The sequence below is a fragment of the Lagopus leucura genome, unplaced genomic scaffold, assembly GCF_019238085.1.
Source record: "Lagopus leucura isolate 7727_CA_CO unplaced genomic scaffold, USGS_WTPT01 Super-Scaffold_100021, whole genome shotgun sequence".
NCBI lineage: Eukaryota > Metazoa > Chordata > Aves > Galliformes > Phasianidae > Lagopus > Lagopus leucura.
Genome location: NW_024962274.1, coordinates 11,333,947 through 11,347,554, shown reverse-complemented (window position 1 = coordinate 11,347,554; position 13,608 = coordinate 11,333,947). Strand labels below are relative to the sequence as shown.

The 13,608-nt window shown below is 45.6% G+C and overlaps 1 protein-coding gene across 1 annotated transcript; it reads right to left on the bottom strand.

Moving 5' to 3' along the window:
• Window positions 1–479: 479 nt before the first annotated feature.
• Window positions 480–13,403, bottom strand: SENP2 (SUMO specific peptidase 2). Its single transcript, XM_042878476.1, has 17 exons — window positions 13,309–13,403; window positions 10,256–10,314; window positions 9,424–9,545; window positions 8,539–8,608; window positions 8,239–8,317; window positions 7,605–7,719; window positions 6,973–7,073; window positions 5,838–5,935; window positions 4,724–4,766; window positions 4,327–4,393; window positions 4,047–4,181; window positions 3,152–3,283; window positions 2,644–2,847; window positions 2,424–2,503; window positions 1,986–2,070; window positions 1,210–1,305; window positions 480–689 (listed from the first exon to the last, which is right to left on the bottom strand). Exons 1-17 carry the CDS (start codon window positions 13,401–13,403, stop codon window positions 627–629), a joined length of 1,644 nt encoding a protein of 547 aa, XP_042734410.1. The 3' UTR covers window positions 480–626.
• Window positions 13,404–13,608: the final 205 nt, after the last annotated feature.

Below are 13,608 nucleotides of genomic sequence, written 5' to 3'. Positions count from 1 at the left end.
TACTTTAAAAAAGAAACAAAATAAATACTTCTCTTTTCACATCAGATAATTCCCTGCAGACAAAACAAAACCACCCCAACTAAAGGGGCTTCACTACAGATTTGTTACAAATCAAGAAAACCGTCAATACTTTTTTTCCCCCCCCCCCCCTTTCTATGGTCATCACAAATCCAGTTTTAGGAATCGAGTAGATCGTAGGTAGTCCAGAAACAGAAGAGAACTCTCCTTGAAGAACCAGCAGCTAAGCACATTGTCCTTGGGGAGCTCAGTTTGGCTCCCACGACTGTTACCACCAGGCTGGAGAGTCCCATTTGTCCATAAATGTGGCCACGTGTGCAGTGAGGTGGGAGCCCTCCGTCCCACCGACACAAGTTCACACCATTTCTTCTCCACCACTCCCCTGGTGAAGTCACAGCCAACTTTCAGACTCTCACTCAAGGCGCATCAGCTCATTTCAAAGAGAGGCACTGTCTCCGAAATGGAGGAAAAAAATTAACCGTTACTTTATAGCCTAAAAGAGAAACATGTGAGTGCCTGCTTCCTGTTCAGTAAGGCACTGCAAACATAATGAAATAGGAGCTAGTGACTGCCAGGTGATGCACCGTGTTGCTCTGTCGGCTCATGCCTCACAGCAGCTGCTGATGGATTATTTCCCACACCATTCTCTTGCGGAAGTAAGGCATGTCTTCCTGTAAAGAAAAGGAAAGAAAAACCCATGCAATGCACAGCAGGAAGGGACAGAAAACACGTGTGGTGTTCTCTCACATCAAGCTCATTTTAAGCACTGTCAATGCAGCCCCTGTGAGTACAACACGGTCTGCTGTGTCTCACACCCACTGTGGTGCTGCATGGATGAAACCCAACGAAGCCAGATTTATCTGACTATTAACAACAGCTTACAACAAGCTCTAATTAAAGGCTGCTACATCAGAAGATAACTCATATTTTAATCAATCTAAGGGTTAGGCCTATTTCTCCAAAAGATACCAAAACCATACCTTGCCCGAGGGGGAGTTCAAGGTTTGCCTGAGACCTAAGGATGGTGAATACAGCTCTACTCTGCTGAGGCCACTTTGAGTTCCAGCCCTGGCGCCACGCACCACAAATGGAAGTACAAAACTTCCACCCCAGGCAGAGCAAACAGCTGCATAACCTCCCCAGCCCCTGCACGTGTGCACTCATCTGAAACCATTAGGAGCTTTGGCTCACCTCAGTGAAGGTAATGGGTTTGTCTCTGCAGACATAATCTGCATATTTGCACATAAAAACTCCGCAGTCACTTCCATTCGATTGCTGAGGAATTTCCTAATGAATGGAAAGAAGGTGGAGAATGTTTTCTATCTTAAAAGAAAAGCAGCTTGGGGCAGCACCACCCACCACCCCCAATACTCTGACTTGCAAACCTACGTGCACAACCCATCCCACACACAAGGAGTACACCCAGTGAGCCACATCTTCACAGCCCTCTGTCTCCTTTCCTTGGACCTCATAATCCAAATTCTTGCAGGGGTAGCAGCAATCCACCCTGCAAGGTGTCTTGAAGTTTGCATTGTGAGCAGCACAGTGGTTTCACGTCTCCTGAGTCTGCAGATGCTGCTTATTGCTATTAATTTGTTGAAAGACATCAGCTCAACCCTTTTCTTCATCACCTGCCAGAATTCACGCTCGAAGAAGAACCACCTCAAAGCCCTGCCTGCTTTTGGAAGCCTCCTCTCTCAGACAACAGCTAAACAGATTCTTAAATTCAACTTGTGAAAAAGGTGCAAAGCCAGATTCACCCTAACATGGCAGACTCATAGAAAAATAAAGTACTTGGCCAGCAAGGAAAGGCACTGCCTCGCATCCCAGCACAGCTTCCTAATCCACTTGCAGCCTGAGATGGTTTATGTTTATGGATGCTCTTTAAAGCTTAGACTTGTTAAGAAAGCATTAAGGCCTTTGTGACGAGGAGCTGCGGGTTTCAGATCCCAGTAGTGCTCACATACATGGGCCTCCATGCTGTGAAGGGTCCACTCCGAAAGTGACAGCTTCACTTTTCGTTTCTCCCAGCTCTCCTCTTGCAGGTATTGGCTGTTTAAAACAAAACAAAACAACTCTTCGTCTTTGTATTTTAGGCCAACAAAAAAGAGATCCCTGAAATTCCACAGGAAGCCCAATGGCAGGACAGTAAGATGTCAGTGGATCTTTACTGCCATAAGGCATTTGGAGGAACAACTCAAATGTTTAGTTTGCATGCATTTCATGGTGATGCTCTGTACATCCTGGAGACATGTATCACTCTCCTGGATGGAAGGAGTGATGTGAGAATGGTTTTATTCCCTAGCTACAAAAAAACCAAACGCTTCCAGTTGTGTCTCAGGTACAAATAGCTAAAAACCTTCTCAGAGTTCACAACAAAAAGCACTGACTGAGCAGTTACTCACAATACAACTTCACAGATCTTGTCTCCTCTCTTTCCAAGTGAGTCAAAGTATGTGATGGTCTTCATTCTGATATCTACGACCTGTTATTGAAAAGTAACCATCAGACACTGCACGAGCCTATGCAGCAAACTGAACAAAAACTGATCAACCTTGCTTGCTTGCTTTCTCCCCACTTAATTCTTCAATTGAAAAAAAAAAAAAGAAATCCAGCATGACTCACCACCAACGTCCAGTGTGATCTCAAGTGAATAGGAACTAAAATGATGTGATGTTTGAACAGATTCACATTTCTAGTCCATCTTTTTACTGCTGTGTAGCCTTCGGAAAGAAGTTTGTGACAGAAGAAAGTACTAAAAGCGTACACTGATGGATAGTTTTCTTTTTTGCCTCTTTCCATCAGAAGATTCATATAGAAATTAATGACCTGTATGGTAAAAAGCAAATATAAAATACAAAATAAGACACTGCTCACCAAATTAAAAAAGTAAAAAAAAAAACCAAACCAGAGAAGCAATACTTTCAGAAGACTAACTTCTAGAAACTGCATGACCCAAGAAATAGAGTTTCTAGAACTCTAGAGCTTTATATACCTACAGTAAGACTCAACAGGTGTTTGTAAGTTCTGCAGTGAGGGTCTGCAAATAACTGAAATCAGACACCTGTGCCCAGCGAGGACATTTGAAGAGACATCCAGAACAGAAACATGACTGTGCTGCAGCAAGCTTTACCTCGTCGTTGAGCCACGAGAAGTTGTTCAGTGTCTGGATGTCCTCACGGCTGAGCCTGAGTTTGAAGGCACTGCTCACGACCTCCTCTGGTTTACCCTCGGTCAATGCAGCCTTGATCTCTCTCTCCATGGCCTGAAGCAAGCAATTGAATGGGAAAGGACCTGTGAGCACACCAACCTGTGGGCAGCTTTCAGCTGTAACAAGGTCTGCTACATGAAGGCTCGAGTGATAAGACCAGCACCACAGTGGGCATTTTTCATACCAAGGCATGTGAGTCAGGGACCTAAAAGAAGTTAAAAGTGGAGAACTCCAAAGGGAACTGAGGTGTCGACACTGGAGTCATGCATTCAGGAGTCTCAGCTGTGTGTGTAACTGTTCTTGTATGGATATTTCCATCTAAGCCTGCTTAAGGGATGCAAAGCACACTTCTTTTTGGTTAAATCTGGGCCAGTGAAGTGAGAAAAACAACTTTTTTGTCTTGTATGGAGCTTCACTGTCCAGAGTTTGTAAACCCTCAATTTGCTTGCCCTTCCCAAACCAGTCGTCACTGGGCCAAAAAGAAGGTGTTCAGTTACATCAGCAGGACTTCAAGGAATCAGAGCAGCCAAATACTGCTCTGGAAAAGCACCTGTTAAACGTGGACCAGTTTTGGTTCTGCTCACACAATTCCCACAAACCCTTACGTGAGCACAACCAAAGGACTGTGTGGATTGTATTAAACCCTTTAAGATCAGCTTCACTGCTGACCCTTGCTCTGCAGACATTCTACAAGTGGTGAATGCAAGCTCCTAACACTGCAAAACAGGCTCAAGAACCATCTGCAAAAAAAAAGAAAAGAGTTATGTGGATGTTTTACAGCTTTCTAATTTGAACAAGGGACTGACAGCTCTGGTACCTCTGTGAGTGGAGGAAAGCGTTCTTGGGATTTGGGGAGTTTCTTTTCTTCCTCATCATGGATAGATGGTCTTCCGGACACAACGGGTGGCAGATGCAATCCAGAGGAGGCATTCACTGGGACTTCATCTCCATGCTGTCTCAGACAAAAAGAGGTCAAGTTAGCAAGCAAATGTGCTAAGGGATAACACAAAGTCTTGCTCATGTATAAAATTGGAAGTGTATTTTGAGTATGCATCCATACACCCATGTATCCACATACATCTGAATAATAAGCTCACCCCTGAGTTGGGGTGTCCCTCTTGTCCTTTCTTGCCTTCCTTTTCTGCTGGCGTACCATAACTGCAACTGGAAACAGAGAAGCAGGCTGTAGCAATGCATGTAACTCTTACACGTCCATCTTCTGGTTAAGGAATGCGTTATCACAGATCAGACTGCCATACAGAAGTCTCTCTCACTGGCTTTGCTTCCTTCAGCAACACGCAGCCATCTGCGCTCACGCTGCTGCTGCTCAGATGGTTCACAAAGAAGAAATGAGAGACACAACTGGATTGCAAGCAATTCCAGAGCCACAAGCTAGCTGCTCTCATGGCAGAACATTATGATGAGGATGGTTATTCTCTTTTTGGACACTGCTGGAATACACAGAACAAGACCAAAGAGGAACCAAGATTCTACCTGGGCTGCTCACGTTCTGGAGAGTGGCGTGGGCTGCTGCCATCTGCACAAAAAAGCATACAAGAAGTCAGCATTTAATGAGGATCAGGCAAACATGACTCTCAGATTATGAAGGAAAAGACCAAAAAAAAATCCCAACAACCTTCCTAACAATGACTACAAGGTTATGAAGTTTTAACTCTGGCAAACAGGCCTCCTGGACATTATGGGAAAGCGCGTGAGCTCCGAAGCCCAGGATCTAAAGTCACTTTCAGTAGTTACATTCTTCAGCTTACCAGAAAAGATGATCTACAAAACAAGCCAACTTGTTATAAAGAGAGGTGCTGTGCTAATCCAGGAAAGAAGCAATTTGCTGGTTGATGGGAACTGTTGAGTCCCAGCCTGAAGCACTGATTGAGCACCTGGGGAAAGGACCTGGTCAGCCCTGGGAGCACAGGTGGAGGCAATGGGGGAGGAGCCTGGCTGCACCTCTCCTAGACCCCATTTAAGGGCTGAGTGGCAGTGGGGAAGGAGCTCTGCTTAGAGACTGCTCCCTTGTGAGCCTAAATCTTCAGAGACAGGTAAGCACTTTCTCTTTTATAACACCACCCTGTTTCATGCTTGTCCCTTTTGCTGTGTCACTCCCTATTGCCTTTCCACCGGGTTAATATTTCAGTTTGTAACAGCTGGCTTAGTGTTGAAGCTCTGATATCATGGATATGGTCACATAAAAAAGGATTAAACAGTAATGCATTATCACAGCTGGGTGAGATAACCTAAAGGGTTCACACACATCAGTGTGCCTCCACCAGCAGAAAGGGTCAGATGTTACAGACTTCACCTGCACAGCATGCAGTTACTTCTGCAGCTAAGAACATCTCTGGTACAGCACCAGGGTGGAGGAACAGCTTTAAACAAAGCTTGTCACTTACAAAGCCATTTCAGCTAACAACTATCTCTGGTTTTGTTCCTGCTCTCCTTTTTCTTTCTAGAGACAGCTTGTTTTGTTCTAAGAGCCAATGTAAGCCACACCACGTCTAGCATAGCATAAAATATACCTTCAAGACTTAAATAAACGCTCTATTTTATAAGCCTAGCTATAAAACAGAGCAACTATAAAGCAGGGCTCACTCACCAGGTTTTGGTGTCAAAAGCTTGGAGGCATCCCCTCCACATCTTTGTTCTTCCAGGAAAGTTACAGCAGACAGTGACTCTTTGTAGTAAATCTCAACACTTTGGTGCAGCAGGAAAAAAAAACAAAACAGAATCAGAATTTCTATACATGCAGTATCTGTTATCTGTATGCAACCTGTGTTTTATAGGACAAGGCAGCATTCTCTGTCACAATCCCTGGCCAACCCTTTATTGGAGATAATGCTGGCACTGTGAATACATTGTCCACACAACACACGTTTCTGGAATGTTTAAATTCATCCTTCAGGACTGCTCTGAGATATTGGCCAAACCACAGTAACCAGTGGCTGGAAGATCAGATGCCACAAGCAGCATGTTGATCCAACCTCAAATATTAATGCTGGTGCACCTAAAATTACACAAAGTGTCATTTTCTGTATTCACACAGCAGAGTGTTTAAATGTGATGTGCTATTCTGCTCTGAAGCCCTGTGTTTCCATGTCTTCTAGCTGTGAGACAAAGCAGAGACTGGGATTCTAGCTTTGCTAAAGCAATCCATGTTTCACAGCATTCACGTGGCATTTCCTACTATCTGCCTGTGCAGAAAGGCACGCTGCTGTTTCACCATTCTGGCATCAGTATTTTCTAATTAGGCTCTTTGTACAAAGCTTTGAGGTGTAGTATCCCACTGAGATAACAGCTTCTATTATTTTTGTGTTTTTCCTGGTGTGGTTAGCTTCATGCAATCTCTTACACAGCAACACAGATATCAAACCCACATCACTGCTACTCATGAATCAGATTTACACGCAAGTTGCCTCTTGTAGGTTGCTCTCAGAACAGGAGTTCTGTACACAAGACTGAGATTTCTTCCTTTTAATCTACTGGGAGAGAAACGTATCCCTGCAGAGTGACAAACTTTCATCTGCAGAACACATTCACAAAACATTCCTGCTACACCTGGAGGAAGTGAATGCAGGGAGGGGAAGCATCTCTTGAGCTTTTAAAACTTGGTTTATGCAAAGATCTGCCCTGGGACACCATCAGGAGCCCTGAGAGTGCAAAAGCTGCATTTTTTTCCCTCCACTTCCCATGTCCACCAAATCTTATGTTAATTTCTTCCTATAATTAATTACTTGGAGCTTGTCGGCTTTGTAGTTTGGCAGTATTTAGCATATTTGTCCTTCAGTAGTTTCAAGAGTTGCTTGTATTTCTCTTTTTCTTCTCTCTGAGCATCCTAGCAGAACGGAGGGACAAACAAACAGAAGAACAGATTAGAATCGCTGCATATGAAGCAAATACTTGTCATCTGGATTTGGTGCAGCCTGCACAGGTTGCTCTCTAAATACTGCAGCTCATTTAACAGCAATTCCCACACGTTAGTTTTGTGTTAGCCCTGTGGGAAGGATTTGTGCTCACTGTAATTCTCAACATTTCTTTTACAACCATTTCCTCAAATGTGGGCCTCTTATCTGCAGCTGCGGTCTGCACCTCTTGCATAATAATTCAGGCTAATATGCATTCCTGTCAGTACACATAATGACTGCTTGCTATGAGTCCCCAGGATATCTTAATCATACTTCACTGCTTGCCACAGCCTGCTCCTCCACTACTTCAGTCTGAGACTTTTTTTCCCATGAAATCTAGGTTTATTACGTGTTTTCCAACAGCTGCTTCAGACATGGGAAGGACAGGGAAGGAACTCGGTGTTTTTGTAGCTGTAATTATTGAATGGTTTAATTTCAAAAAGCCTTTCTCAGCCACGCACCTCAACGCTGCGCAAAGGCTTCCCTGTTTTGTCCATTCCTGAAGTAGAAGGTTTTGGCTCTTCATCCTCAGTGGGTGTTGAAGTGTCATCTCCAGGAGGTTCAGTGTAGTAGTTGCTAAAAAAATAACAAAGGCAAAAGAAACAGCATCAAGAAAATGTTCAAATAAGCACCTACAATTCAGCCTGCACTGACAACTGTTTCGACATGAGATGTTGATTACTTTCAGATGAAGACCTGCTGTCTTCAACCAATTAATGAGAAAGTATGCACAGGTAAAACTAAAAGCAGAACAACTGCCTCGAATACACACTGCTGTTTGATCTGCACAAGTGATGCAGATACTCTCGGGGCCATTTCCAAGGCAGCCCAAGCCCTGAGTCAATACAGAAGCTTCTAGCTAACAAAGCTGCCTCTTCTAACAAACGTCCCATGTCTATGAAGTATCTGGATTCAAAGGGGGAGGGGGAAAAAAAGGCAGCTGGATATCTCACTGCAGTACAGCAACTGGATCAGGTCCCAAAATAATTTGGGTAACTATTATTACGTGGACAACGATCCAGGTGTTTGACAACACTCAAGAATGAAAGGGAAAGGTGGAAAGTCTTTTCCAGAAAGAAATGAAAGGATTTTTACCGGAGATCTGGAACTGTCACAGGAGAAAGGGCCAGTGTGACCCTATCAAAGTAAGCATCACTTTCAAAAGGCATATTATCTGTAACAGGAACACAAGTTACATCAGTAACTACAAAAGGAAACCAAAGGTTTTGAGTTTAAAGAGCTTCACCAATCAAAAAGAAACAGAGCTCACGTGCAATATCCCTAGATGTTACACACTGTGCCTGCAATCATCTGTATGTAAACCTGAAGTTGGGTCATGTGGTGCACAAGGATGGGTGAAAAAGAAATGAGTTGGTGATGTGGTGTCAGCCTTACCAATCTGCAGCCTTTCCAGCACAGGGCTTGATGGTATTTCAGATGAAGGGTCATATGGAGCAGATGGAGGCTAGAATAAAAACAAAAGTATCGCTGTGAGTATCACCTGAATGCAAACATGATGTTCCTGGAATGTAGGCAGCTCTATGATGACTCAGGGATCACGATATGCTGGTTTAGACTGCAGCAGAGTGCAAATATTTGCAGAATCTCTGACAAGTACACTTTCTACATTTTTTTAATACAGGAGCTCCTATATGCAGTGATTAAAACGACATGAATCTAACCCTGAGTTCTTCTTATTCAGCTCCTAACCACACTGAAACGTGAGTTTGGCCCCTGAAAAATAAGTTCTGTGAAGGAGAGTAACTCTCTCAAGAACAAATGGATCATGGCAGCTTCTTATTCTTCTCTTATACCAGTGGGGCAATGAGAAAAATAACACTGCAGCTTTGAACCAAGCTACAGAGATGAGCAACAGTTCACTGGTTAAGACTCAAAGTCTTAAAGGCATCCTCTGGTGGTCTGGTGTATAATGTAGCAAAGAGACCTTTATCCACAGCAATTATGCAGCTTTTCTTGCAAGGTGATGCATACTGATCCCTTCACTACTAGCTTTAGAAACAACTTGTAAACATCCTAAGACTACAGCTATGAATGACTACAGAGTATCTGAAAGACAGCAAACACTGAGCTCCTTAGTTACAAGAGCTAGAGCACAGTGTGCAAACCTGAATGAGGCAAACCCAGCCAACAGAGCTGCCTGCTACAAATAGCAAAGAAGACCCTACTGCTGTACAGGCTTTGTTATGCAGAGAAGCTCCTTCCTTTTGTCTCCCACAGATTCAACAATTACAACTGCCTACTTTCAAAATCTGTGCTGACCTCTTCTCCCAAGGTTGTGGTTGAAGTTACGTTGTCATCTGAAATTGCCCAGTGTTCATCTGCTGCCCTGGGTGGCAAATTCACCTCAGCAGAGGTGCTTACTTCTCCTGGAGGCTCAGAGCCTTAAAAAAAAACAAGACAGGTCATATAAGAACATGACTGAAAAGGGATCAAGTGATACCAGAACAGCACACTGTAACAGTTCAGCATTAAATTAGGGGAAGCCAAGCAGTAGCTACAGAGCTCCATGTTTCCCCATGAAATTTGTGCTAGGAAATATAGCATAAAAAGCTTCTCCCTCTTCATCTGACTGAAAAAGGAAAACTCTGATCTCAAACCATGATCTGTGCAGTGAATACCGAGGTAGCAGCATAGCTGCATCACTCCTAAATGCCTTTTTTTTTTCTCTGCCTGCTGTCACTTTGAAGGTGCTTTCCTTTGTACCCCAGATTTTAGGTGGTTTCTCAGAAGAAACACAGCTCTTTTCAGCTGGCAGATGTGAAACACTACTAATACAGACCATGAATACAGGAGGGAGCACTCAGCTTTGATGCACAGTGCTCACTGTGCTGATGTGGATGGGCTCATGGCCAGAGAGATGCGGGGCATCTCCTGCTGGCAGTAAAAGTACCCCATCCTGCCACAGCCAGTACGTGTGACACAATTCTGCCTCAGGCCATTGGCTACACATACGATCACAATTTAGAGAATGCCTCAAAACTTCAGCCTTTATGCTGAAGAACAGAAGCCAGTTTACTAAAGTATCCAAAACCTAAACAAAAACAGTAAAAAATCATAAAGGCATATTAATTACTTCTGCAATGTGCAGTACCTGATGTTTTCCTTTTTGGTTGAGGCTCGTCAGGATCTTCTTCCAGAGGCGGCTGAACACTGTGGAAAATACGTGCAGATCAGCATTTGGGGACTGCAGATGAGCTTCTAAGAGACTCGTTTCCCTTCACGGGACCCAAACTTCCCAAATCAATCCTCCTACCCCAGAGGTCTCCCCTCCAAGCACCTCTAGGATCAGTCCAGACAGAAACATGTGGCAGCATCTCCCATTGATGTCTCCCACCCAGCAGAGCACGCGCAGAAAATTAATTCACCCATTCAAAACACTTCAGGCCCCTTTCTCCAACATTCAATATATACTTTCTATCTGTTACAAGCAACCAAAAATTCTTAATTAATGTACAGCTTTGCCTCTTTCCTCAAGGAAAGAAATACGCCGATGATTACTAAGCCATCTGAGTTCACTACAATGAGCTGCAGAGGGAAAAAAAAGCCTAAGTAGGACAGGAAATATAAGATGGGAAAGCAATGCACGTACACCCACATAAATAACTCACTGCTAAATCAGTGCTTGCCAACCCCTCATTGCAATCGCTCTCAGCTGCACCCCTCCTTGCTGAGCAGCAGCTGAAGTACTGCGTCAGTCGTCACAAAGATAAAGTCTAGAAATGTAGTTATTAATGGTGGGAGTACACAGCTCATTTCTCTCTCTCTCTATATATATCACTTTTTTCCTATTTGCTTCCAAAAACACAAAGTGGTGTTTCTGTCCTTCCCCCCCTACACGGCAAGGACTCTTTGGTCCTTCTTTGATCAAAACAATTCCAGCTGTTACACATCCAAGCCCTGCTCATCTCACCCCCTCTGGACTGTCACCCTTTCGCATCAGAAACACAAAAGAGCTCTACATTTCATGTCAAACAGAGGATATTTGCCATTACTGCACTACTACCTTCAGGCAGAAAATACAAAGGAATAGGTGGTAAACACAAATTATTCCCAAAAAACCACGTTCCTACTCAGCGTATTTAATATTTCAGCAGGCTAAATTAAGAAGAAAACACCACCACGTGTGTCTTCCCATCCAGCTTTTAGCAACAGCTAACTTTCACTCCCAGGCCCACAGCAGAAGGCTCCCAGCTCGAACCTCGTGCAGAGACACAGCACCACAAGCCTCCCCAGGGCTGCACTCAGCGATAAACACGGCTTTAACACCCAGCTACGTTACCACCAGCAGTTTTTAAAGAGAAGGGCCTCCTCCCCCAGCTTCAGCACTGCACCCTGTACCTGTTGCAATGTCGTTTTTTCCGTTTACACTTAGCTGGACGCTTGGGCTCTTTAGGTTGCTCTGAGGACATGGCAGGATTTGTTTTCTCTCAACGACTCAGAAAAAGACTAAAAAACTTCTGATGTTCTCTGAGTTTTCTCACTCCAGGTAAGAGCAAGTGGTAAAGAAGCTCAGCTATGCAGCAGAACACACAACTCATGAGGAGTTCAAGCTGTGCCCCTGTAGCACGGGCTCCTCTAAGGCTCTCTTAAGGTGAAGTAAAAGCAGAGGGTGTTGAGCAGCGGTCACAAAAAAGGTGGAAAAAGCACTGCAGGAGGCAGATGTGTGTCTGCCCTCCACACCAAGATGGGCTCAACTCCCCCTGCGACGCCGTGGCAACAGCCTAACAATCTATTCCACCCCACCAGTGAGGGGGGGGCGAAAACAAGATGTCACAAACCCCCTTATTTCTGCATGCACACACCCACGTGCAGGCCTCTCTCCTCTTCCAAATCTCTTCCTGTGTCACTGCTGCAGGCACTTTGTGATAGTTTACCATGTAAAGCTGTATGAATTTTGACTTTTCCTCTGAAATTCACATGATGCTGCAGTGCAGCATTTAAGAGCAGTTCATTTTTACCCATTACTTTCACCACTGATATCCATAATTTTTCATCTTTTTTTTTGCTGTGGGAAAACCCCAAGTGGCAGATGTAACAAAAAAGGCAACTTCTGTATAACTTCACCCATGTGCTCCACCACTATGATTGGGAATGGTGCTTGCTCAGGACATCTCTGCATCCAAAATTTCAGCCAAACCATTCACCTGCCTGTCCCATTCACGTACATTTTGAGAAACAGCACTTATGGAGAACTGAAGTTGTGGATGCCCAATCCCTGGAGGCATTCAAGACTGGATGTGGCCCTGGGCAGCCTGGTCTGCTGGTTGGTGACCCTGCACATAGCAAGGGGTTGGAGCGAGATGAGCACTGTGGTCCTTTTCAACCCAGGCCATTCTATGATTTTCTCGCAGCCTCACACAGGGAGCTGAGAATACCTTTGTCATTTTAGAGACAAGCAGCATTTCAGACCTTATTTCCAACTGCACAGCTGCTGAAAACACCTCTGCCATTGGTACATAGCAGTTCCACCCTACTTGCTTCCCTCATTTGCAGTGATCTCCTAGCAAAGCTGAGTGCCCAAAGCGTGGCAGGCAGCCCGTGTTGCTCTCCCTTTGGGAAGAGGGATGTGGCAGGGATGGCTCTGCTGCACACTGCCAGCTCCTGCCTGCAAAAGCACTGCCCTTCCTTTCACTTTGCACACAGAATCACGGAGTTGCAGAGGTTGGGAGGCCTTTCTGGAGATCATCCAGTCCAACCCCCTGTTAAAGCAGGTTCCTTATAGTAGAAAAGTGCCCAGGATTTGAGTATATTCAGAGGAAACCGCACCGCCTCCATGTGCAGCCCACTCCACAGCTCCGACACCCTCACAGGAGCTTTTATTCCTCATTTTTGTATGAAACTCCCCACATCCCACTTCACGTCCATTACGTCTCGCTCAGCCACACACACAGCCCCGCGCTTGGGGAAGGTACAGCTGCACACATCAGTGCAGACGTGCCGGAAAGGAGCAATTTGCAAAAGGACCCGTGTGCGTCCTGGTGGCCAAGAAAGCCTACGGGACGCCGGGCCGCACAGCACAGAGCGTGCCCAGCGGGCTGAGGGAGGTCATGTCGGGGCCGAGGAGCGGAACCCTCCGGCAAACCGGCACCCCGTCACGCCCGAGGGCCGGACGCAGCGCGGAGGGACACGCGGCGGAGCGCTGACCTGCGGAAGGGCCGCTTGCGCGGGGCCGGGAGTGGCGCGGAGCGGCGCGCGGCGGCGAAGAGACTGCCGACAGCCGCCAGCAGCCATTGGTACATAGGCCCCGGCCGCCGCCGGCGGAAGTGCGTACATCTCGCGCGACTACCGCGACGAAGTGCCGCCGGCGGGCAGGCGCAGAAACACGGGAGGAGGTGCCTCCGTGCGCGCTCCCGGCTGGGAGGAGAGGTGCGCATGCGCATGGTGGACAGGCTGCCGTTGGGGATGCGCATGCGCATGGTGGAGAGGCCGCCAATGGGGATGCGC